This window comes from Chlorocebus sabaeus, chromosome 20 (genome assembly GCF_047675955.1).
Source record: "Chlorocebus sabaeus isolate Y175 chromosome 20, mChlSab1.0.hap1, whole genome shotgun sequence".
Classification (NCBI taxonomy): domain Eukaryota; kingdom Metazoa; phylum Chordata; class Mammalia; order Primates; family Cercopithecidae; genus Chlorocebus; species Chlorocebus sabaeus.
This window is the reverse complement of record NC_132923.1, coordinates 92,661,868-92,686,896: the sequence shown is the minus strand read 5'-3', so window position 1 is coordinate 92,686,896 and position 25,029 is coordinate 92,661,868. Positions and strand designations below refer to the sequence as shown.

The window sequence follows — 25,029 nt, the reverse complement described above, 5'->3', positions numbered from 1 at the left end:
GGCTGCTGTGAATGCCACTGGAGTGAAGGCTGGCTGTGCTGCTCTAGGGACTGATTCTCAGGGTACCAGGGACTGGGGGAGGGGCTGGCCTGGTCTGGGCCCTGACATTGTCTCTCACCTTAAACCAGTGGTAATGACTTGCAAATATTGATGAAAACACAAACTACAGAGATTGTGTTTTTCGGGGAGTGAAGGTGGGGAGAGGGGATAAGGAGGAAAATAAACTGAAATGAAGTCCGGTTATCTCCCATCTGTGGCTGCTCCTAATCCCCCAGCCCAAAGGATTCCAATGCAGTCCCTTATCTGCCCTGTCAATCACTCAATCACCGCCCAGTGCTTGGTGGGCACCGCACGCCCTCACACACACTCAAACACATGCTCACACATGCACACACACGCACACACTCCAGTGACTCTTGCTCTAACACTCCCGCCCACCCCCAGCCCATTACTCCTCTGAGTAGGAGCAGCCAGCACGCGGGTCCTGCCAGATGGATGCAATTTGCATAATATCAGCAGCGGAGGCTGCAAGATCACCAGGGGTCAGGGCGCTGACATCCCCACACAGTCTATCTGCAAGTGCTAATTTGGCCGGCATTGATCTGTCTTTCTGATTTCTTTGTCATTTAAGTCTGCGATGGTTTGACAGGAGATACAGAGAGAGACAAGGGGAGATGAGGCCGGGGCCTGGGGCTAGGAAGGTGGGGAAACAAAGATTGTACTTCCTGAAGAATCAAACACACAGAACACATACATACAGACAGACAGACAGGAGAATCTTCCTCCATCCATCCATCAACTCACCCATCCATCTAGTCATTCTTCCATCTATGGTTGCTACTGAAGAGTAGTCTGGTGTCTGGCAAGAACCAATTCCTCAGATGTCTCTGGGGCTCCAAGGGGGTCAGCTCAGGGAGGAAGGAGCCAGCACCCTCTCCCAAGGCACTATCCAGGCAGGCCAGTGCAGACCCTGTCAATGACGGGGGAGTTAACCCTTCTCATGACCATCCACCTCCCTGGCTTCTCACATTCTTAGGTCCACACCAGAAAGAACTGGATGGGAGGGGGCAGTAGTGTTGGGGAAGCAAACACTCCACTGTGCTCTGCCCTTCCCCATAAGGCAGCTGGGCTGACTCCTCCCCTCCCAGCCCTGAAGGTGGCCAAAGCTAGGGGAAGCGGACAAGGTACCTCTCTGGGACAAATGGGGAGAAGGACATCAAGGTCTGTAGAGGTCTCACATCGATGCATCACCACTCAGATCATCTGAAGCCCAGAAGACTCCACGAATCTCGCTGATTCTGAGGCTCTCTAGCTGAGCCAGAAAGTCCCACATCCTATAAGATCTAAATGCTACCTCCTGAACCCTCAGCCAAGGTCCTCACATTCTTCCTTGCCTTGGGTGGGGGTCCCCCACAGGAATGGGGACACTGCCAGGCTAGATGTCATGGAGAAAGGGGATGGGAGGAGAAGACTGCAGCTCTGGGAAGCAAGAACCCTTTGCAGAGAGGTGGACATGGTCATTCTGTCAAGGGATGCAGAGGGGCTTGAGGCTTCCCAGAGGTGCAAGGCCCCCTCCCCCAGGCCACAGTGGCTCTATCTTGGTACCACCCCCTTTCCTTGCCTATGGCAGCAGGAATAGGGTGATCAGAAGGAACTCCCTGCTGGGCAAGAGGGGGGCTGGCGTTTGGTGTGTGCTAATCCCGGGCCCGAGGTCTTCAGAGGGACCCGGGAAACTTCAAGGAGGCCAGGCAAAGCTGTACTGCAGACGAGCTCATTAGCCAGCACCCCCACAACCCCCCCAACGAGGAGGAGGGCGGGCAGCCCAGTGAGCGTGGCGGCAGAGGCGGCAGAGAAAAGGCTGTCACTGTCCTTTCTTCCTTTTGGTACAAGCGTCTCCCTGAGCCGACGATTCTCCCGCAGTGACACCTCTCACGGGCACTAATGAGATCCATGTCACAGAGCTAATGCGTTCTGACTGGACTCTTGATAGACACCCCACTCCTTCAGGGGAGACCACAGGCCAGCCCACTGCCCCCCTGGGGGCCAGGCCCCCACCCTGCCACCTTCCAGCCCAGCTCTCTTGCCAAACAGTTCTGGGTAGCAAGCTCTTGAGAGTCCACTTGGTTTCTGGCCATGCCACCTGTACCATAAGCCTCACCGGGATCCTTCTCCATCCCAGAGCAGAGGGGCCAAGCTCCTAGGAAGGACCACCCAGCCAGGCATCAGGGAAGGTTCCAGTTACTCTCCTAACCAGCTGAAACCAGCAGTAGTCTGTGGGGCCTCCAAGTTACAACAGCAGGTGAGATTTTACTGACATTTCCTGTGCAGATTTCCAAAAAAGAAGGGGAGGCCCAGGCCCTGCCCTTAGAGAACCCAAGTACGTAGGGCCAGATCATTACCTCTGACAAATTATAATAGGGCCCAAGTGTGTGTTTTGAACACTCATACTGGGAGGGCCAGGCAAGATTCCCAGAGGAGGTGGCCCCTGGAAGATTAGCAGAATTTTCCTGGGCCATGAGGTAGAGAGAGAACTGAAATCACAACCGTCAGGGCCAGAAGGAGGTCAGATGCCAACAGTTGCAGGTCCCTGGCTCAGGGTGACTGTAGCAGCAGAGAGGGAGTGGTGATGCTGCCTTTGCTTTCTTCCTCAGCTGCTGCTACTAAAGCTCTGCTCAGGCCTGCATGTTTCACTTGACACTGAGGGAAATGAGGAAAGCGCGCTTGTTTTCTTCCACACCGTCTCTATTGGTAGCGCAAAGCCCAATACCAAAAGGGTGCTTCAGAGTTCCGCAGTGATAACACAGGCTCTGCACTCAGATGGGCTTGGGTTTGAATCCTGGCTCCTCAATCAACTGGCTGTGTGACCTTAGGCAGTTCACTTCACTGAGCCTCAGCTTCTTCATCTATAAAATGGGAATGATGATGCCTGCCTTCATAAGACTGTTGTGAAAACTGAATTAGTTAATATAAAGTGCTTCCAACTAACGTGAGTGCTTACTGCCCCTTTGCTGAAATGAATGAAGGACCACTCAGCAGTCCCCTGTGGAGGCTGCCCTCCCTCAGAGCCTGTGGTCCAAACCAAGGATGCTGACAGAGACCATCGGCAGCCCTGGAGTCAGCAGTTCTAGATGCATGCAGGCCCTACTCACCACAACCTGCTCTGGCACCAGGCTGTTCACCAGGCTCCCAAGGCAAAATCTGCTACCGCAGAAGGAAGTGCCCTCCCCTGACTATGACGTCACGCTGACAGCCTCCAGCAGCCTTTCTGCCCAGTGCTGCACCACCTCCGGACCCTCCTTGGCCATCCCTAAACCCAACTTCACCTTCAGTCCCCAGGGCCAAGCCCACAACTCCACTTGTGAGCTCTGTGGGGGCAGAGCACTGTGTCTGCCATTGTTAAAAATACATTTCTAGCACCTACCATGGTTCCTGATGTATGGTAGGTCCAAGATAGTGTGTACGGAATGAAAGTAAGTTTTACCTGGTGTCCTACGTCTATTTCCAGGGCCGATGCACTCTTGCTTACCTTGTTGCCCCTCCCCTTCAGCCTCCCTATCTGCAGTCTCTCCTCACTAGTCCTTCCCCTACAAACTATGAGCATCCTCTGACTGAAGCCGACACTGACCATGTAACTCCCCTGGCCAAAACACTCCTATAGCATGCACAACCATCCTAGTAGCCCTCTCCCCATGGCCTGAGCCCCTTCCCCACACCCGTCACCCCAAGCCTGCCTCTGTGCTCTCTCAGCACCTTCACACCACGCATGCCACACTCCTGTGGCACTGCGGGAGGACTGAGCAGCCCCTGGACATGGCTCAGCTGTGGGATCCACAGCACCCTTGCCTGGCAGCCACCCAATGCTGCCTCACCCCCCACCAGCCAATACACATACCACTCCCCATTCCAAGCTGGCAGCTCCTCACAGTTAATTAGCACCATGTCACTAAGGACCAGCCTGAGTGGCCAGTGACAGGAGCTGACCTCTGACCCCCAGGGTTGGGAAGCAGTCCACATCAAACTCTTACAGCGCGACCCTTTTAGCACGCACAGTAACTCGGGGCATCGCCAGCTGAAGCTCATTAAAGCTGTCTCTTTGGTGCGAGGGCCATTAACCTCACTGCTCAAAACCCACGCCTCCCCTTCCCCGCCTCTCCCAGCCCAATTAATGCCCTATATCCTCCCTCCCTTCCAAGCACCCTCACCCACACCTCAGAGCCAGCCTGGAGGTGGCAGGGCAGCCCTCTTCATTCAAAGACTACAAAGACCAAGTGTCAAGAAGCCCAGTATCCTAGGGAGCCCCTGGTGCTGGCAACAGAGGAGGGAGCCCCTTTAGCCCCACAGTGTGCCCAGCACTGCATGAACACTTTCCCAGGGGACTCACTGAGCCTTCCCAATAACCCAGAGAGGCAGGTGGCACTGTCCTTCATCTACGGTCACAGGGTTCTGGGTGGAAGAACCAGAACTACTTCTGGCTCCAAAGCCCTTACCTCCATTGTCACTCAGAGCCTTGGGCTGCCCCATGGGGCCCACCCAGATAAAGAAACCACCTTCTCTGAAAAAGCAGGGGATACCTCAGAGGTCCTAACCTAGGGTCAACAGGTGAACAGACAACAGGGGCATTGCTGAGTCTCAAGCAGCACAGAGCGGGAACAAGGAACCCCTTCTTCTCAAACACACACCCTGGAACAGATGATAGAAGGGGCACCCAGATAAAGTGTATGTGGGGTGCATTAACCCTGGCTGTCCCTAGCCCCCAGCCAGTTCTTCCTTCCGTGGACCAATGCAAGTCTTCTCACTGGTCCTCTTTGGTTCCTCCCTTTCCCATCACTCTTTCATTGATTCATTTACTCACCTACTCATTCATTCAACCACCCACATGCATTTATTGAGCACCTACTAAGAACTAGTTTTGTGCAACACAAACTGCTTCATTGATTCTGAACCAGAGCTTTGATCACATCATTCTCTCACTCACAAACTTCCTATGTCTCCTCAAAACTGCAGGAAAAGTCCACACCCTTTAACCAGCCATTCAAGGCCCTGCTTATGTCTCTGATTATTTTCTAGCTATTTCCTAACCCAAATTTGCCACTCCAGTCATGGGAAGCTTCTTGTAGGTGTCTGAACTTGTCCTCAGCACACTGGGTTTCTCATGCCCACAGGCCTTTCTACTGAGTCCTCCTATCTAAAATACCCTCCCCCATTTTTCTGACTACCAAACACTCCTATTCATTCTTCAAAGATTCCAATTCAAGTGTCCTCTTATATAGGAAACTTCCTGCTGACCTCCCAGGCATATTACCCTACTGTGTTTGGCATCTTCTCTAGATTGTTTGGAAAATATCTATGAGAGGGAACATCAGTTATGGTGGAGTACCCCCAGTTCCCCAGGCCTGCTGGTCACTTCCTCTTAGCCTGGACCCTGGGAAACCCTTGAGATGTCCCAACAAGAACATGGGGGCATCCCTCCTGGGGTGAGATGCCCCCAATATCACTACCTCTTAGTGAGAGGTAACTGAAGAAGTAGAAACTACCTGGCAACTAAGGAGAGGGAAAACCACCTTTGGGGCAACCCATGTATTTTCTATCACGGCCCTTAGTACCCTGGGTGGCAAGCACCTACTTCAGGCAAGTCCCTGTCTCTTCCCAGGATGTGAGCTCACTGAGAACAGAAACTTGTACTCAGTGTGCCCAGCATCCACAAGGCACCAGTGAATGTCTGGAATGGATAAATGGTCTACTTTGAAGGAGGTGACTGGGTCCTTCGGACCTGGTATTCTCTCTCCAGTTCCCCCAACAATGATGTGACCACAAAGGCTCACAGGTTGTGGTAATGTCAGAGCACTGCCCAGAGACACTCTGGCTCTTCCCCACTTGGAATAAGGCCTATGCCTGGTCAGGTGCCCCACCTGAGAGCATGTACATGCACATATGTGCATATGCAAACAAAATAAGATACACAGAACTGAACAGAGACACTTGACAGATACACACAGAGACTGGTAGCTGCTTCCACACAGACTCATGCGCTCAGAAAAATACAGATATACTGTTAACACGCCCCCCAACAGACATGTATAATCATGGACACATTATACTCTCAGTCTGACACAGAGACATACAGCTAAAGGTGTCACACATATGCAGACACACAGATACAGATATGTATTCATACTGATAGATCAGAAACTAAAAGAGCCTCCAACTGCCTGGAATCGTAGCCACTCCAGTTCCCTTCCAAACAAGAATCCCCCTGAGGGTATACCCCCATTTGGTACCCCAAGTGGCCCGCCTCAACCCAGGCACCGCTCAATGGAGGCTGCTGCTCCTGCGGGGGAGTCAATACCCTGTGGACGGAGTCATCGGTCAGAAGGACCCCGACTAATTAAAAGCTGGTGAGGTTTAAATAATTCATCTCCTTAACTCCCATTGATCGTCCAGTTTAGTGGCCACAGACTTGAAACAATATTAAACAGCCTCCTCCAGCTCCACGGGGGGTGGGTAAGCTGACACATCCCCACCCGCTGAGGACATTGCCCACTAGAGATGCAGCCAGTGAGGGGGGACCTTGGCCTCAGTCCAAGGCCACCTGTGACTCACCAAAAGCCCAGACCCAGCCTCCTCCAAAATACCACTTTGAGTGGTGCCTTCCAGTGGTCCCATTCAGTAATTTTCTCATTCCACCCGCCTTCTGCCATCCCCCCAGCTATGTAGAGAGCCCTGTTGGGGCACTGAATGAGCCATGGAAATTCTCTGTGTGCCTGGGGACTGGGGCATGCGGGCAAGGGACGATGGATGGAGCTGCCAGGGGAATATGCGAAGGGACTGACCAATGCCGCTGTGGGGCCGGCCTATGTGTTGCAGGCTGAGGCCCTTGTTCATGTCTAGAAGTCCATTCTTGGGCCAGCAGCCCATGGCGAAGCTGTAAGCCTGGAAGACAGGAGGCAAGTGGTTAACGGAGGCCCTGACCCTCTGAACCAACCCCACTCACAAGGTCTTCCCCCCGACCCCCCAAATCTTTCCAACAAGGAATCCCTCTCACAATGCCATCTCGTGAGAATCCCTTCTCCACCCAGGTCCTCCCGCAACCCAGCACAAAGTCCCTTCCTTCTCCAGAGTGCCCTTTCTCCTGGGCTTCTCCCCATCTGAGTCCCTGGCCCTCACCAGGTGCCCCTCACCAGGACTCCTCTCTAAGGAGTTCCCATTCACTAGGCTCCTCCTTCTCAGGAGCCCTCCTCTCCCAAGGGCACACCTGTACCATGCACACCTCCTTAGGATCCCCCCTTTCCAGAGCCCCCAGCACTTTGCTGGGCCCCCTCCTCACAGTACTACTGTTCACAAAGACTGGCCTCAGGCAGGACCTTGGAAACCAGCACATCCAAACTGCACTCCACAGACAGAAATGTTGAAGTGACAGCTGGCTAGCAAGGTGCCATGGTCAAGGTGCTTTTGCCCACAAGCAGGCCAGGCTATGGAAGGCTCTGGGAGTTTTGTGGGGGCTCAACTGAGGAGAGAAGTAAGGTCACTTGGTCAATTCAAGCAGCTGGGAGGGGAGTACATGGGGCGTGTGTGTGTGTATGTGTGCGTGTGTGTCTGTGTGTGTGTGTGAGTGTGTATGTGTATGTGTGTGGTGGGGGGAGCAGATGCTCTGCTGAAGGTCAAGTGCTCACTTATGCATATTCAAAGCGGCCACCCATCGATCTGTACTTAATTGTTTTCCTGGGGTTGGGGAAGGAAGTGCTGGGGGCATCGATCTGCTCAGGCCCCAGCACTCCACTGCCTCCCCCTCCATCCCCTTCCCTCACCACCTGGCTGCTAGCAACCTCCACCTGGGGGGGCGGCACATGGCAGGGCAGGGGCAGCACCTTGCCTTACAGTCCCTTTTAGCCATGACTGACCTGACGCCACAGATGAGGAAACTGAGGCCCAGAAAGAAGAGACTTAACATAGGTTAGATCACTATGAAGTAGCCGAATAGGATTTAATTCCTGCTCAGCCTGTTAACCAAATCCTGGGCTTCTCCTGGTGGGCCTGGTAGCTAGTCAGGCTTTCAAACATTACCCACACCTCACTTTAGAAGTCCGCAAACACCAGGCTGCCCTTCTACCAGTGGCAGGACAGCATACAGGGCGGTGGTCAGAATAAAGCTTGGGTGAGTTTCCAGAAGTTGGATGGGGGTCCAGTGATGGAACCAAAGTGACTGCCAGCTGTGAGCAGATGAGCACTGCAGTGGTCCAGCCCTTTGCTAGTCCCAGGAGGTCTCCATCCCACTAACACACAGGTGAGAGCACCCAGCACAGGGTCAGAAACACAAAATGGGAGGCTGCACACAGTGTCTGTGCCAGGGCCCAGGACCCAGATTCTGTGTCCACCCTTCCTTTCCAGCTGCAGGAACCAACACTCCAGCCGCATGGGTACTAGGAGGCTAGGAGAGAGTGTACTTAAACCTTAGCACCCTCTAAAGCCATTCTCCTTGACCACAGAGGTACCAGCCACAGCCCAACTTCCCAGCCAGCCTTCCCCCACCCTTTCCCAGGCCACAGCTGAACCCACAAATCAGGGGCTGAGTGTGAGGCTCAAGGACAGGGAAGAAGATGCTGGCCCAGAGCCAGGGCAGAGCTGGGATGGAGGCAGTGAGGGAAGCAGCCAGTGGGCGGTGCACAGTCAGAGAAGCCACTGAGCCTGGTCAGGGCTGAGGCTGGAGCGCAGTGGGCCAGAGAGCAGTGGCGGCCGCCTTTCAAGTACTTTAAAATCACTTACAAAGGCCGGATTAAACGATCAGAAATTCCATTTAATAGGACAAATAAAGAAATAACAATCTACTCTATCAGCCTGGAGAAGGCGAGCTGGATGGGTTTTTTTTCCCCCTCTAAAAAGGAAAACGGGAAGGAAAGGGGAAAAAAGAAGGATAATGTGTGTTTACTCAAGCAAAGAAAAAAATATTTAAGTGATGTCGGGGAGAAGATTGCAGTAACTAGTGAAGAATAACATCGTCTACTTTGCTGTCAAATCACACCCGAATTTCAGTAATAGATTCTCGGCTGACACTCAATTCAATTCGAAGGTGATCCTGCTTTATCCCAGCCCATCAAATATTAAACACTTGCATTAGCAGGTGCTGCCGCTTCCCGGCTTAAAGCGACGGGCGGGCGGCAGGGCTGCCGGGGCCCCTCCGCTCTGCTTATGGCTCGGGGACAGGGCAGCTCAACGTTATCTGCACGTCATCCTGAGTCTTATCGCAGTTAAGTGGGAAGACCACTTCAGATAACATTAGATTCTTGCCCCGCCGCGTCACTGTGATTAGATTATTATTGTAATTATGACTCCCCAAGATCTTCCACAGACTGGGATGTGTGGAAGGGGGACGGAGAACAGCAGAGCCCAGGAGGGCCAGGCTGGACCAGGGAAAGCTGGGCCCCTGGCAGGAAAGCATAGGTGCCAGGCAAGGCGGCAACCCGGTCCCGCCTGACGGATGCCTTTCAGGAAGGGCAGTCTGGCTTGTCAGAGCGAGGGCGAGATGAATTGGCGTCTCCACTGTGGCCACGGGTGTCATGCCACACAGTTTCATATTCCCAGATAAGGCGTGATAACCAATTGCTGCTGTGACATGGCCTCATCCAGCACTTCCTCAGGGGGGCATGGGGCGGGGGAGGGGGCGGCACATGCACATGGGTCTGCCAAGCTCCTAATAAGAGGGATTTAATTTTTACAAATGCTGCTTCCAGCGGGGCCTTCACATACCAGCCAAAGTCCAAAAACGATATTAAAAACGGTTAATTAAAACTGCTCTCCCTCAGCCTGGGCTCTCCCGCTGTTGGCCCTGCTGAGAATCCTGGCACGTCTTCCCCAGGTACTGACACGTGCACCTGCGGAGCCTAACCTTCTGATGTGACCGCTAGCCTCATGGGGCCGCCCTAGGCATAATACCAGGGCCCAGCACCTCATGCTCCCCCCAGCTCCTGCCATCTTGGGTACTGCTCAGGCACAGCCAACAGATGCAGATAGCTGCACACAAAACATCGGTGGTCCCACAGCAACCTGTGCTCCTGCCAACATATGGTCTGGATCCTCACACCTGCTGCTCCTCTGCACCTAGACTCATCCGTGCCCACTACTCACTTTTAAAGCCCACGCCTCTCCCCACCAGATATGCAGGCCATGGAGTGGCCCAAGCGCATATATGCTGGCACGCCACACATGCATCGGACTTGCCCTCAGGTGACTCTGCCACCCTTCCATTACTTGCTCCCTCCATTCGCCCTCCTTAAGAGATTGTATCTGTCTACAAATCTCAGCAGAGACCTCCCTGGGAGTCCTGATCAGGGTGAGGTGTCATGGGCTATGTGTCAGAGATTCCGGCTGAGGAGCCAAGGCCAGCCAAGGCTGGCCCCACCAGAGCAGGAGGATCAGCAAGACTGAGCCCTGTGGATTGCCCACAGGGGACAATGAAGACAAGCACACCCCGGTGAGATTGGAGGAGGCTAGGAAAGCTTCCTGGAGGGAGTGGTGCTGGCAGGCTGGGAGGGTTTGACAGGTGGCAGGGGAGTATAACATTCCAGACAGAAGGCACAGCAAGGACAAAGGAAAATGGCATGAGCAAGCACAATAAAGGCTTGGGTGTGGCTGGGACAGCCAAGTTAGAGAGGGGAACGACATCTTAAGGCACTGCCTCTCAACTCTGTGTACCTGGCAGCAACATGGCATCAAGGGGCCTTGTGTCCATCCCTTTACTCCTGCCTGCTCCCTCTCACTGCTCCCTTCCCTCTCCTGCCAGCTTAGGGGAGTGGGGGTATGAGGCCCAGAAGCTTTCTGACCTTCATCAGTGTGGGGCAGGAATCTGATTTAAGAGCTCTCTCCAAGAACTTGTGCCCAAGCCTGTTTCCCAAATCTGCTTCCAAATCCTCTGGGTGCCACTTCTTTGGCTGCAACTCTCTCAGCCATCAGGGTCCACCTGCCCAGCTATGCACAGTCAGCACCTAGCCCCTGGGGTTCCCAGCCAGAGGGTGGGGCAGGTAGGAGGATGACTGAGGAGCTCCTGAGTCCTGTCCAGGCCAGGTACTGATACGAGCCACAGGGACAGGTGGAACTGGCTGGGATGAAAGATGCTAGGCCTACCCAGTCAACCCACCCCAGCCCTGTGCCAGGCAGGCACACACGCTTCCCTTCCCCTGGGCTGCTGCAATTTCCATGCACAGGGAAGCAGGTGCCGAGCTGCTCCCGGCTGGCTCTCCTCTCTCGTGGCTCTGCCCGCCTTGGCTGCTGCCCCATTAGCTTAGTGGCCAGCCATCTGCGACGGGCCTGCCGCATAGCCCTGCTGTAGGCGCGGCGGGTGGCCCCCTGTGTAACAGGGAGCTTTGCCATTAGCGCCTTTAATATTCTGACACCTCAGCACAGCCTGCTATTACATGCAAACGCTGATCGCCCTGTGAAATTACATTGCTAGGCCCGCGCGAAATGGAATCGTGTATAATCAGCCTCCTCCATGCACTGTCAGTCCCATCACAAACACGGCGCCCGGCGGCTTACGGGGGCTTAGCAGCTGCGACAAGTGTATTGGGTTTAATAGATGAAGTAGCCCTCATCGGCTGCAGCATCAGATCCTTCAAAGAGGAAAGAAGAGGCCTCAGCAGCTGCTATGGTGTCTCTGCCCACCCATATACTACCTACCAGGACCCTGAGAGCGGGGTGGACACACAGTGGGAAGGGCTGTGGTTGGGCTAAAGGGCTAGAACCCAGTTCAGGCTGCAGACAGAATAGGCTGCTCTGCAACTTCCAGAAAACCCAGAGTTTCGAAGCCTGTGCTAGCACATTCAGCCTATCCAGCCCACCTAGAGGTGAGGAAGAGCAGGCTTTTAACCATACCTCTGGATGACTTGTCACCCTGCAGGCGATTGCTCAAGACTAGGAACCAAATCAAACCAACTGCCATTCCCCTAACCCCCAAGAGAGATGAAGCTGTGATGGTGATACTCCAGAGGATATGGGAGAGAAAGTCTGGCAGACACAAATACTACCTAACTTTCTATCCTGACCAACACTTCCACAGCTGGCGAGCCAAATACCTAAGGCCACAGGTAAACAGTAGGGTGGAGTACGCCACATATACTTATGGCACACCCAGCAGCCCATGCCTCATAGAAAGGCTTAGTTCTGCCAGCTATTAGCACTATAACTTTGGATGAATTATTAAACCTCTCTGAGTCTCAGTTTCTTGTACTGCAAAATGAGATGACAGTACTTTCCACCAGTTATATCTGAGATCACCCAGGACTACTCACTCCCACTGCTACCTCCAGATATTTTTGGTGCCATTGCTCAAAATGCACCTTGCCTTTGAGAATACAGTTCCCTCTCCCTTTCCCAGGGAACCCTTTTCCACGTTCAGCCTAACACCAGTTGTGGCAGAGTGTATTTTCCTGTGATGGGCTGCAACACTATCTACCATATCTCACACACTCTTCTTTCACTGTGACTTTGACATACCTACCGTCAAGACTAAGTCTATGTCACCATCCCTGCCCTTCAAAACTACTGCAAAAATGCTTAGGCAGCTTCCACCTCAATCACTGGAAAGTTTCCCTGCAGTCTGGGGCTGCTGTGTTAAGTAATGAGACTGCCCCAAGGTAGCCATGCTGTGAGGAAGCCCAAACTAACCCATGCAGAGAGAACAGAGATAGAGGCCATGAGACTCAGTGAAGAAAGAGAGAGGTCCAGCCAGTCACCAACTGCTCTGACCACATTGTGCCAGCTCCAGCCACTGCCTGACTATATAACCACACAAGAGATCCTGAGCCAGAACCACATTACCTACCCGCTCCTGAATTCTTCAGTCACAGAAGCCATGAGGGATAATACAGTATTTGTTGTTATTTTAAGTCACTAAGTGTCAAGGTGATCAGTTATGCAGCAACACTAACCGGCAAGCCAATACCTACTCAATCCTGGATATACTCTGCAGATGTCTTCAAATTCTTTCCTGCTGCTTCTAGACTATTCTTCCTCTCCCTCTAGGACTTCATTCCAAATCATCATCACTCTGGGTAACTTCAGTATCTACAGGATAACCCAGCCATGGACCTTGCCTCTCAATTTCTTGACTCCCTGTGCTCTAATGACCTTCTCCTCTACCTATTTCAGTCATCTTTCCCCACAGCCACCCCCTGAGCCTTGTTATCACCCAGAACTGCCCTCCCTCTGAAACCTCACAAGGACAGATTCCACTCTGGCCCTAGCCTCCTATCCTTCTAGCTTTCGTATGCTTTCTCCTTCTGTTCTTGCTTCCTCCCAGCCCCCGCCTGCCCCTAGTCTGTCTATCCCCTTTTCGGGCTTCAGTACTTTTCTACTAAGCCTGAACCCTTGAATCTATAACTTCAACCACCCATCCCCCAGTTTTCAACGCCCTGCTCACTTGTCCTAGAGCACGCACACTGTTTCTGGAAAACCCCAACCATGACTCCATTTCCCCACACTTGCTCCTGAGCTCAGCAATGCCAGAAAAAGTCATTCTTATATACAGAAAGTGGTTACTACAGATCCAAGACCATAACCTTAGCAACCCTCAATGGTACTCACCAACCCTACTCCCTTCCTGCTTTCGCAAAGATAATAAAGCCACTAGGCAGAGCTCTTTCTGCATTCCCCTTATCTACAAATGCATCTGCATCCTTCCCCACCTGTTCCTTTACCTCCCCTGTTCTAACAGGGGAGACACTAGGCTTCTTGTCTGAGGCCAACCTTGTACTTGTGCTTTACATGCCATCCTTTTCCCACCTCCTCAGGCCCTTGCTCCATCTAGTATCTCTTGTCTTTCTAAATCCTTAACCTCCTCTTCTCTGTTGGCTTCTTCATTAACATTAAAGCATATGCTTAGGTCTCTATCACTTTCACGTAACTTCTCTGTGTCTTGGTTTCCTCTTTGTAAAATAGGGGTTATAACAGTTCCTACCCCATACAGTTGATGTGAGGATTAAATGAGTTACTGTCTGTAAAGTGCTTAAAACACTGCCTGGCTCTTTGAAAGCTATGTTAAGTTTTAGATTACTTTTAAAGTTCTGTATGCATTCCACATCCTATCCAGTTACTGCTGTTCTCCTGTTAATGACTAACTTCTCAAGACTGCCACCACTCCCTTCCTCCCGCACTCCTTCACTCCCTGCAGTCAGGTCACAGCTGCTGCCATGCTGCCCCACATCTGTGGACAGTTTCAGATTCTTACCTGCCTTCACCATTTTGCAGCCTGCTCCATCTCTGAAACGCTTCTCCCTTCTTGACACTTTACTCAGTTTTCCTAGCTCTCTGCCATTTTTCTCACAGTCTCCTGTATAGTCTCCTCTGCATTGGGTCATTGTATCTGTGTACTCACCCACTCTGCACTCTCTTCCTATTTTTTTCTACATGCTACCACTCCTCTTGGGTGATTTCCTCAAGTCCATTGTCTTCAACTTTTCTAATTTCCAAATCTGTATTTCTTACCCCTACTTGCGTGTCAAACATATATACTCTATTGCCTACCTCGAATCTCCCCCTGGATTTCACACAGACGCTTGATTCTCAATATGTTTAAAGCTCATTTCAACATCTCCTCTTCAAACTGCTTCTTCTCCTGGGCTCCCAAATTCCAGTGAAAGCTATTACCATCTACCTGGTCTACCAGGCCAGAAATGTGGGGATCAATCTTGATTCCTTCCTCTTCCTTACTATCCACCAAGTCCTGGGTTGCTGTTTCATGCCTTCAAGCCTTTGATGAAGCAGTTCCTTCAGCCTGCCTAGAACACCCTCTGCCTTCTCCCACATTTTGTCCTAATTTGAACACACACTCCTCTTTCAACATTCAATTCAAAAAGTGCCTTCCTTTATAGTCTTTCCTGGCTCATCCCTCCTTTAAATCCCCCACACTGTGAATGGCACCTGTAACATAGATTTTGTCTTCCATTATGCTGAGAGATTCTTGAGGGGGTTGGGGGGTTGTATTTGCTGTCTCTGAGTGGTCTCCACTGAGAAAAGGGGAAGCGAGAGAAAAAGGGGAGAGGAAGAAAAGACATCTCTTCGGGTATAAGTCTACCACGCATGGAGGCCTGGTTTCCGGAGCTGCTACTCCTGCCAATCCTACCCAGTCTCCTTCAGGAACCACAGCTGTTCCCGCCCAGCAGAACATCAACGGCCCGCCCCATAGCCATTCTTGGAACTGGGGGCTCAGTTGCCTGTTTTAAGGAAGAGGGAACTGTTGCTGTCTCCTCCTTTTCTGAACTCTCAGCCTATGGATATCCCCCAGCCCATTCCTTGGGCCCAGCAGAGGCTTGACCAGCACAGCTGAAGCAGTAAAGGGATGGGCACTTGCATCGGGTGACACAAGCCCATCCTCCCTAACCCCAGATGGCAGTTCTGTTGTGTGTACAGTGTTCTCCGGCTACCAACATACTTCAGGGGCCCCAGAGCTGCTGCTGCCTCTCTTCATCAACGGAACTTGAGTGGGATAATTATCGTCTCTGTGTACTTAACCTTACCGCTCACTGCCTCCAACACGATGGCTGCCTCTAGTGTGCTGGGCCACCACTACAGCAAAGGCAGGGGCTATGCCACAGGTCCAGGTCCCACAGCATTTGGCACTGGGGGGTCCCAGGAGTGGAAGACAGCTACCAGCTCCGTTTGATCCCAAGTATTAGGGTCCCGAGTATTTTCAGGTGGAGTTACCTCCTTCTTGCTCCCAGATTTCTTGACTTCACTGCTGAGTCAGAGGGGCCTTGGGGACAGTGAAGTTTCTGGGTTGAGAATAAGATAAGTAGCTCCTGAGCCATGCTGCCTCAGTCCCTGTAGAAGAGGGTCACCTGTCTGGGGCTCCACGTGCACTGTCACAGAGTCTAAGGCAGCAGGTCAGTCTGAGCCAGCTGCCCAGGGTGAGAGCTACATTGTGAGTTTTCTTTGTTTTCATTACAATTTCCTCTACTACCGCTTCTTTTTAGCCAGCCCTTTCCTCCCCGGGGTGCTGGGGATTGAATGAAACACCACCCCCGGCTCCAATAAGTGTATTTCAATTACATCTGTCACTGCATAACGATATAATGATATATCATGTGATATTAAATCCATGGTAATCATATCAGGGATTTTTTTTAATCGTGCACTAATCGCATTATTACATCTCTATAATTAACAACAGGAGGTATGGAAATTCAGTTAAGGCAGTTGGCTCAATGTACTCCCCCCAACCCACCCCCATCCTAGTTCCCCCAGATCAGGACCCGATTAGGAAACAGGGACTGCAGGGCACTTGCCAGCTGGGCCAAAGCCCCACTCCCAGTGCCTCAGTCATGGGCAGAGCTTTCCACATCCAGGGCTGGCAGGGACAGTCCAGGGTTCTTGTCCATCTTGTGGCTCCTCAGGAAAGAAGCCTGAGGCAAGAGCCAAACAGAGAGGCCCAACTACAGGGCTTAGCTGGGGCCTTCCAGACCTCCCACCACTGCTGCACCAAATCATCTCCATGGGGAGGGATGTCACCTTTTCTTTCAGCAAGGCCCTCGAAGGCGCTTGTAAGGCACAGGGGTGAGTTTCTCCCTCATGTCCTCCTGCACCAGAATTCCCTCTGCTCCTGCTACATACTCCCTCCCTCTAACCCAGCCCTCTGGCGGCTCCTAACAGCACCAGGCCCAGCAGCTGTGATGTCTCTGCCTCTTGGTCCTATCATCCCTGGTGACAGCTGACCAAACCCAACTCCCTGGGGCCATTCCTCCTCAATCCTCTCTCAGAAGTTGGCTCTTCATATCATGTAACAGGTGAGTTCTGATAACCACTGGGATGTTCCTCCATTTCCCCAAAACAGTCTAAGTTCTATGTTCTCCCACCCAGGTCTAGATGGAGAGAGGAGGGGCTAGGGACTGCAGCTTGAACTATGTCAAATGACCCTGTCTCTCCCACCCCCCCTTCCTGCTACTGAGCTGTTAGGGCTAATCCCCTCAGGGGTGTCAGAACCAGTCTGCAAAGCAGAATTCTGTGTTTCAAGTCCAAAGCTTTGAACCTGGCATGTAACTAGTCCTCAGTAAGGGGCAGGCATTTTGCTAAGTTTGACTCTCAGAAGTTGGACAGGCCTGAAGATAAAAGAGAAAAATCATGTCCTTTTTCCTAATAAAAAGGAGACACTAATAGCAGTCAGCACTTAGGTAAAGCACTTTAAGTTTCTAAAGTGCTTTCCAAATTAAAATATAATCCTTTATTGAGCATGTAGCACTACCGCCACCACCACCCACCCAGCCACCCCTCACATACAAAGGTATATGCATGCTTGCACACAGCATACACGCCTTCACTTTCTTTCTCCCTGGGAAAAAGGAGAAAGGTGTTCAAAACATTCATCCCAGATCCCCCTCCCTCTTCATTCGATTGTTCATGTAACACCCATTTATTGAGGAACTACCATGTGCCAAGCCCTGTGCTGGGTGCTGGAGATACACAGATCAAGCACACCAAGCTACTGCCCTCAAGGAGCTCCCAGGTGAGAAGAAGAGATATGTAAACATACTTGCAAAACGACACTGAAGGAAATCAGCAAGAAGGACCCACATGGCCTTCAGTGGGCCATACATAGATGGGGCACCTGGGGAAGGTAGACATGTAGGCTAGGAATCTTAAGAAGCAGATGAGTGGTACAAGAAACTAAGAATAGATAAGATCACCCAGGAAGAAAGTAAAAACCTTTAGAATCAGATGAAGCCCTTCTCTTCTCTGATGTTTGGAGGGAAAAAAAGGATGAGAAGGTTGAAATTCCAGCCTCCAGAGCTAAGGCCCAAAGAACCTTCTCTTTGGGGTGCACCCAACATCCTGGCTCCTGTACCTTCCTTTGTCAAATCAGTCTTCACTCTACTGTAATATGATGGAAGAGTACAGGCTTTGGAATCACACTGACTCGTTCACAACATTTACTGAGAGCCTATTACATGCCAGGCTATATGCATATATATAGCAACAGAGCACAATACTGTCCTCAGAGAGCTTCCATGGCTTTCTCCAAGAGACTTAAGCTCAAAGAAGGAACTGTAATAAAGGTTCCAACAAGACACATAAGCTTTTATAATAGGACAGAAAAGGGGAGTGTGACTTAGGTGGGGAATACTTCCCTGAGGACAGGTAATAGAAGCTGGCTGACTGGCTGGCTGGAGGTGGGGTGGGGGAAGGGCAGAGGTGGGGTGACTGGGGGCATGCTAAGGCCTGGAAGGAATCAAATCAAGGCCAGAGTCCCTGAGCACAGAAAATCAAGCATGAAATGTGGCTGGTGAGGAAGGCAGGAGATGCAGCCCATGCAGGACCTCAAAGGACACGGTAAGGGATTTGTACTGTTTCCTAAGGCCATTCAGGGGCCCTCCACTATCACGCTATGTGATCTTGGGGTGCTCTACCCATATGATAAGGTAGTTCCAGCCAGGCACAGTGGCTCATGCCTGTAATCCCAGCACTGTGGGAGGCTGACTGGGGAGGATTAATTGAGCCCAGGAGTTCAAGACCAGCCTAGGCAACGTAGCAAAATCCTATCTCCACAAAACACACACACACACACACACACAAATTAGCCAGGTATGGTGGTGTGCATGTGCACCTGTGATCCTAGTTACTAGGGAGGCTAAGGTGAGTGGGAGAATCCCTTAAGCCCAGGGGGTTGAGGCTGCAGTGAGTTGTGTTTGTGCCACTGCACTCCAGCCTGAGTGACAGAGCAAAACCCTCTAAATAAATAAATAAATAAATAAATAAATGAATAGTAGTTCCTTTGCACATCTACCCCTCCTTATTCCTAAGGGCAGCAAGGCCTGGGAAAAACTAATAGGGAACCAAGATAACAGATCCTTCTAGATTTTCCATCTAGAAGGAGAGGAAGAAACAACACAAGCATTCATTCACTGAATATTCACACGTTCACTGAAGGCCTGCCAGAACCCAGCAACTCAAACAAAATCCCATGTAGACCCTGCCCTCACAGAACTCATAGTCCTTTGACGGGAAACAGACACAGAAACCAGTAACTTCCCCTAACTGTGATACAGCGAGTGGAGAGAGCCACAGTAGGGATTGAGAGGAGGAAAGTTCTCAGGCCCAGTGGCCTCTGGAGCCCAGAATGGTGTGTGTTGCTTCTGATCCTGCCCCACTGCACAGGCAGCAATTGGTTGGCTGTGACAGCATGACCCACACAGACTGCAGATTGAGCAGGGGCAGGAGTGTGAGGAGGACCCTAAAGCCAAGGCTCCTGGGAAGGGGCTGGAGACCAAGCAGCAGTGAACCTAAGCCTGGATCTTCTGGTTACAAAGATGAAGGTTGAAAGGATGTGATCAGAGCCACAGAGGAAAGGAGAGAGGCCCACTGTATAGTCTCTGGATGGCTAGAAGGGGGTACCTTTAGAACTAACAACAGGGCTTGGATAAAAAATAATTTCAGAAATGGAAACTCTAGTCGCTGGGTTTCAGCTTCTTCATTGAAAAATGAGGGACTTCACTACTGGATTTCTTAGGTCTCTTCTTGATCTGAAATTCATCAGATCTGAGGTACTTCATTCAACTCCCCCGCCTCCACCCCAAGAGTCGGGCTTATTTCTGCCCCATATGTTTGCTTATACTGTATTTCCCCACCTGGAACACTCAACTTCCTTTCTCCAAATCCTGGTATTTCCCCACCTGGAACACTCAACTTCCTTTCTCCAAATCCTGTCTGCTAGGACACTACCTTCAGGAAGCCCTTCATGATTTCTCTTTCCCACTCCTCCATGCCCCACCCTGACCTCCACACCCAGTTCTCCCAACAGCACTTTGCTTAATCAGATATTACATAGGTCTGGTACTCTTACCTCATTGGTCTAGGGACTGTTTTTTTTTTTTTTTTTAATCACTCCCTGACCCCTGACATCCATTTCTTACAGGTCCTAGAAGCAGGGAGGTGCTGTTCCAGCCTGAAGTCTAGGTCCCCATTCCCTCTGCCCACAGTCCTTTGAGAACTCGACAGGCCTCAACTTGAAAAGGGTGCTAAAAGCAATGATGTCTCCAAGTGCGATGGGAGATATTTGTGTCTGCTTTACCCTTGGCTTTTTGCTCCGGTTCAGGTAGGAGCGGGGTGGGCCGGCTGGCAGATCTGAGAGCGCGGCACGCCCCAGCGGGCAGGGCGCACAGCGCGGAGGAAGGCGCGAGTCAGTCTGGAGTGCTCCCCATTTATCAAGCTCACGCAGGCCGCCAGCCGAGCGAGTCTTTCTATCATTACACCTCTCAAAATCCGATTCATACCACTAATCCTGCCTTCATTCTCCCAGATTAATAACATCTCTTTCAACCTTCACAGTGTGATAAATAGACAAAGAGAGAACAAAAGGAGAGACAGAAGAGAGAAAAAGAGCTGGAGCAAGTCCCCATAATAGAGAGAGCCGAGAAAGAGGAGAGGGAAAAAAGGAGAGCGAACGAGAGCAGGCAGCGGCCAGAGACTGCAGCTACCTTAGAGAGCCGCTCTGAGGAGAGCTGGCGGCTGCGCCCCGCTATGCGCTCCGCTCCGTCCCCAAAGAGAAAGAAAGGCTCGTTAACAGCTCCTTCCTGCCTGCACTTTTGTTCAAATTCTTTTCTTCCCTTCCAATCCTGCTTTAGGTCAAATTCCAGTGAAAATGAGTCTCCTGGCTTTCCCATCTACTCCCAGCTTCCCAAACAGGCCCAGGAACCCACCTGGCCCTTGGCAGCAGGGCTGGGTCTGGGTACAAGACAGGGCTGGGAACGGGTGTGGTAAAAGCATGCCTAAAGCTTCCCCAGAGCTGTTCCCCTAACCTGAAACCTCACCCTTTCCCTGCTCTTTCAGCAGAACAGGAAGGGAATAGAGTAGAGGGAGGATCTGTTGGGGTCGTTCCCGAAGGCTCCGTCCTCACATCTTTCCAACCTGAGGCTCCAGACTTGTAAAATCCAAGGCCCTCCACCCTTGGCTGCCCAGTCAGATGGTGAAAGTAGGTGCCCCTCAGGCTCCCTAAAGCAGAAGGTGGTCCATGTCTCCATATTATGATGGAGAAGTATGACAAGGACAATAACCCCCACTGGGCCCAGCCCCACCCTAACCAACTGATCTCTGACACTTGTCCTCCCTGCCCCATAGCTAGCCTATACTTGTCCCCACAGCACACTCCCATCCTCCACAGAGGCCCAGTTCAAGGCCCCCTTCTGGATGCCCATCTGAGCTCTCCCAGGAGAATTCAGTTACTCCCTCTCTGGAAATCCAGCAGTTCCATTAACCTTCCCTCTCCGGCTCTGCAACACCATTTATATTACCCTGTAGAGACGGTGTGCTTCTCTCACTCCCCTGGGAGTCTGTCTTCTGAGTTCTCTATCTCCAAGTCCAAGCTGCCCATGGCACAGCACTTCCATGTGGGCACCCACGCCTTCACAATCCAGCAGAGTGGGGGAGGCGGGGCTACACCAGGCTCCCAAGACTACCCTATCCCTTAGCACATTTGTGATGGGTGCGGGGTCAGTGGAAGTGGCACAGGCAGAGGGAAGGTCTGCCCTGCCCAATCCAGCTTAGTGGGAGGAGCCTTCTAGGAGTGTCAAGGTTTCTCTGAGGACAATGCCTTGTGATGTACAGGAAAGACCTAAGCGGACCCTCAGCAGAAAGCTGGTGGCCTGGTGGTCTATTTAGAGCAAGTCCCATCTAGGGAACATCTTATAGACACTCTTCAGATTCTTTCCTCCCAAAAGCTTCCCTACTTCCCTCCCTCTATCCCCTGCCCCAAAACTCAGCCTTTTTCTGGGCCAGAATGGCTGCTATCTACTCCAACTGTTCACTCCCAGGAACCCCATCACTTCCAGCCACAGCTCTCAAGTTTGCCCAGTCGCAATTCCACTTGGGGAAATAACTTGAAAGCAGAAAAAAAAGAGGCTTCACAGGGCCAAGTAAAAGAGCAAACCACAAGGGGAAAGAGATGTTGAAATGGGCAGTCCTTGGGATCCCTTTCATAAAAAAATCCAGAAGTTCCATTAACCTTCCCTTAGCTCCTACATCAGAAAGATTCTCACACTTTTTTCTATCCCACTAGGCCTCCAGGATCAGACACTTGCAATAGGGAGGGTGAAAATGACAGTAACTGATGTTCATCCACGGGCCCAAGCGACCCAAGGAGGTGCGGGGCTGAAAAGGAAAAGCAAGAAGGAGAGAGACTGTACAGTCTCAGTGAAGAGGAACTGTCCTCCCTACAGTAAGCCCAGCCTGCTGGTGCCCTGGCTTTCAGGGCAGGCTGGGTCCAACTGGCCACACCAGGCCCATACTGTCTCTCGGCCCAAGGTCACAGTAGGGTTCCAGAAACATGGAATGGAGCCCCAGTCCTTCTTCCACTAAGCCTTTGTTGTTGGCAGATCAGATAGCCTCAGCCGGAGTCAACTTTGTAGTACCTCAGATACACACAGGCAGCAGGCCCAGACACCCTCAGCTTTGTTCTAAACAGGTTCCACACTCTCTAAGCAGCCAGGTGGCTTCCTGGACAACTTCCCCAGGGGTTCAGAAAGATGCTCTGGTCCTTGTAGCCCCACTCCTGAAAGGAGTATAGGCTTGGGCTCTGAGAAGAGAAGTCATGGTGTCCTCTCTATTCTCTGCTGCTATTGCCAGTCCTGACCCAACACACACTCTTGCCCCTCGCCTGGCCTTGCTTCCTCCAACTCTTCTAGCCCTCTCTGAGCCCTTCCTCCCAAAATAAACCACCACCCGGGCATCCAAGGCTGACGAATAAATCTCATCTCCTCAGGAGAGGGACAACCCTAGACCCCAGTAGGGGACAGGTCTGGGGATCAGGTAGGAGGAAGTCAGTCAGATACCAAAAGTCAGCAGATCAAGAAGCCAGATCCAAGTGATGCTTTTCCCTCACTCCCTGAGTATTCAGTTCTGGAGCTCACTCCCTCCTCCAGGCAGCCAGTAGCACAGAGCAGGAAAGGAGAAGTTGGGTCCTAATGTGTAAAAAGCTCCGGCAAAGCAAAATCATTTACTCTTCGGTGCGACTGCTCAGCAGAGCTAATAAATCTTGCATGAGCAGGGCCAATTCTAATTTCCTAATATGAAAAGGCATTTGGATTGAGAGAGAGGGGGAGATAAAAGTGATTGAATCTCCAATAGTCCAGGTTACTGACAAGAAACATCCTGCTCAGCCCTGAGAGAAGGATGGCAGCACCCGCCCGCCTGCACACACCCATCCGTTCTGCCCCCCTCTTGGTGCGATACATCTCAGTCTCTTCTATTGACAGGACGTGGCTTTAAACACAGTTACACAAGTTATCATTTCTGCCTTCTGATCAATCTGAATTTTCAGGACAATTACCCTCTTAATCAATGATTGCTATCAGCAGCCCTGCGCCTGGACGGATTTCTCAGCAAGGTAATCATGCCGCCAGGCTGGACGGCGCGTGCATAGGCAATGAAGCTCCGGGTGGGGTCTCCTCCCTCCTTCCTGAGCCCCCATATCCCAGCGCTGCTGCCAGCATCGAGGACAAGGACGGCAAAGTGTGAAGGCCACTTCAAGGAGTGGTGGGAGTACAAGGAAGGGGGGGCAGCCACCCAGTCAGCCTTCCAAACCATCTGATTACAGAACAAACCTATTAAAAGCCTAGATTTACTGCCCACCACACTGATGCATCTCCACATGCCCTCCTGCCATCATTCCTTCCTCCTAATTAGCCTAATAAAGCCCAATTCTAATTATGGGCTCAAACTATTAGGGTGAGTAAGTACAAAGAAAAGAGAACTATTGGTTTTACTAATCTCTCAGAAGCTATTGGTTCTAGAAATTCCTTTTCTTCCATGGACCTGGTTCATATGGGCTACTGACTGGAATGGCAGGGGCAGCCTCTTCTCCTCAGATGCCAGGTATCCAGAGCTATCATAAAGCCGGCCTGGCTTTGAGCCAGGAGGCCACCCAGCCCAACACTCCCTCCCGCAAGCATCCTCCCACAGATCCAGCCCTCCATGCATAAAACAATTCAGAGGCCCCCAGAAGAGGGAAGGAGAGAGAACAGTGGAGTCAGTGTTGAGTCTGCTCAAGGCCATATCTGCTACCCCGGGGACAACTCAAGAAAGTTTCTCAGATCACCTGTTGTTGGTGAAGGATTTAACTAGAGAGGCTTGGTCCAGGGCACTGATGAATGAACTTACACTCCTGCACAGGTGGCAGATACGCCTATACAGCTATACTCACAGCAAAGTGGGCTAGGGGGTAAAACAGGTCCCACCAATTTGCTATTACATCACAAGGGGGGAACGAGAATGAGAAAGCTTGCATGCTTTTATTCACTGACATTTACTGAGTATTATCCACAGGCTAAGTGGTGGGGGTACAGCAGTCGACAATATAGCAGTGACCCCTATTCTCACGGAGCTCACAATGTACTAGGAAAGACAGACATGTGTTTTTTTAAAAAGGCAAAAACGACAAAGTGAACTCGCACATGAAAGTTCTTAACAGCCAAAAAGTAGAAACAACCCAAATATTGATCACCTGATGGGAGAATAAAAAAAAAGTGGTACTATCTATACAATGTAATACTATTTGGCAGTAAAAAGAAACGAAGTACTAAATTATAATACAACATGGATGAACCTTGAAAATATACTAAGTGAAAGAGGCTTGCCACCAAAAAACCACACATAAGAAGTTCCCAGAATTGCCAGAATAGGCAAATGAATAGAGATGGAAAGTAGATGAGTAGTTGCTTCAGGCTGGGGCATTTGCGGGGAAATGAGAAGTAGCTGTTAATGGAGTTTCTTTTAGTGGGGACAAAAATGTAAATTTAGATGGTGATGATGGTTGCACAATCCTGTAAATACACTAAAAAACAACAAATTATACACCTTAAATGGGTGAATTGTATGGTATATGAATTATATCTCAATAAAACTCTTCTTTAAAATAAGTTAATTCTGATCAAAGAAGTGCAAGGAACCCACAGCAGGCTCACCAACTGTGAACAAAGTCAGAGGAGGCTCTAGCACCATGCCTAGCCCTCTGAAGGCACTCGATATAGGTGTGTGAAGAGGGAGGAAGTTCCACTGGGA

The 25,029-nt window shown here is 51.2% G+C and overlaps 1 protein-coding gene across 13 annotated transcripts in view; it reads right to left on the bottom strand.

Annotated features, from left to right (window-relative positions):
• ERI3 (ERI1 exoribonuclease family member 3) overlaps positions 1–25,029 on the bottom strand; it is a 134,788-nt gene that overhangs the window by 19,978 nt on the left and 89,781 nt on the right. For 6 of the 13 annotated variants that reach the window (XM_073007378.1, XM_037998544.2, XM_007979013.3 and 3 more), the window contains one exon: positions 6,831–6,930. The exons of 2 other annotated variants lie outside the window; for them this stretch is intronic. In XM_073007378.1, coding sequence (XP_072863479.1) covers positions 6,831–6,930 — 100 coding nt within the window. Of the gene's footprint in view, positions 1–804; positions 971–6,830; positions 6,931–25,029 lie in introns of all 13 variants that reach the window. 5 more of the 13 variants (XM_037998498.2, XM_037998514.2, XM_007979014.3 and 2 more) reach the window with 1 other exon arrangement.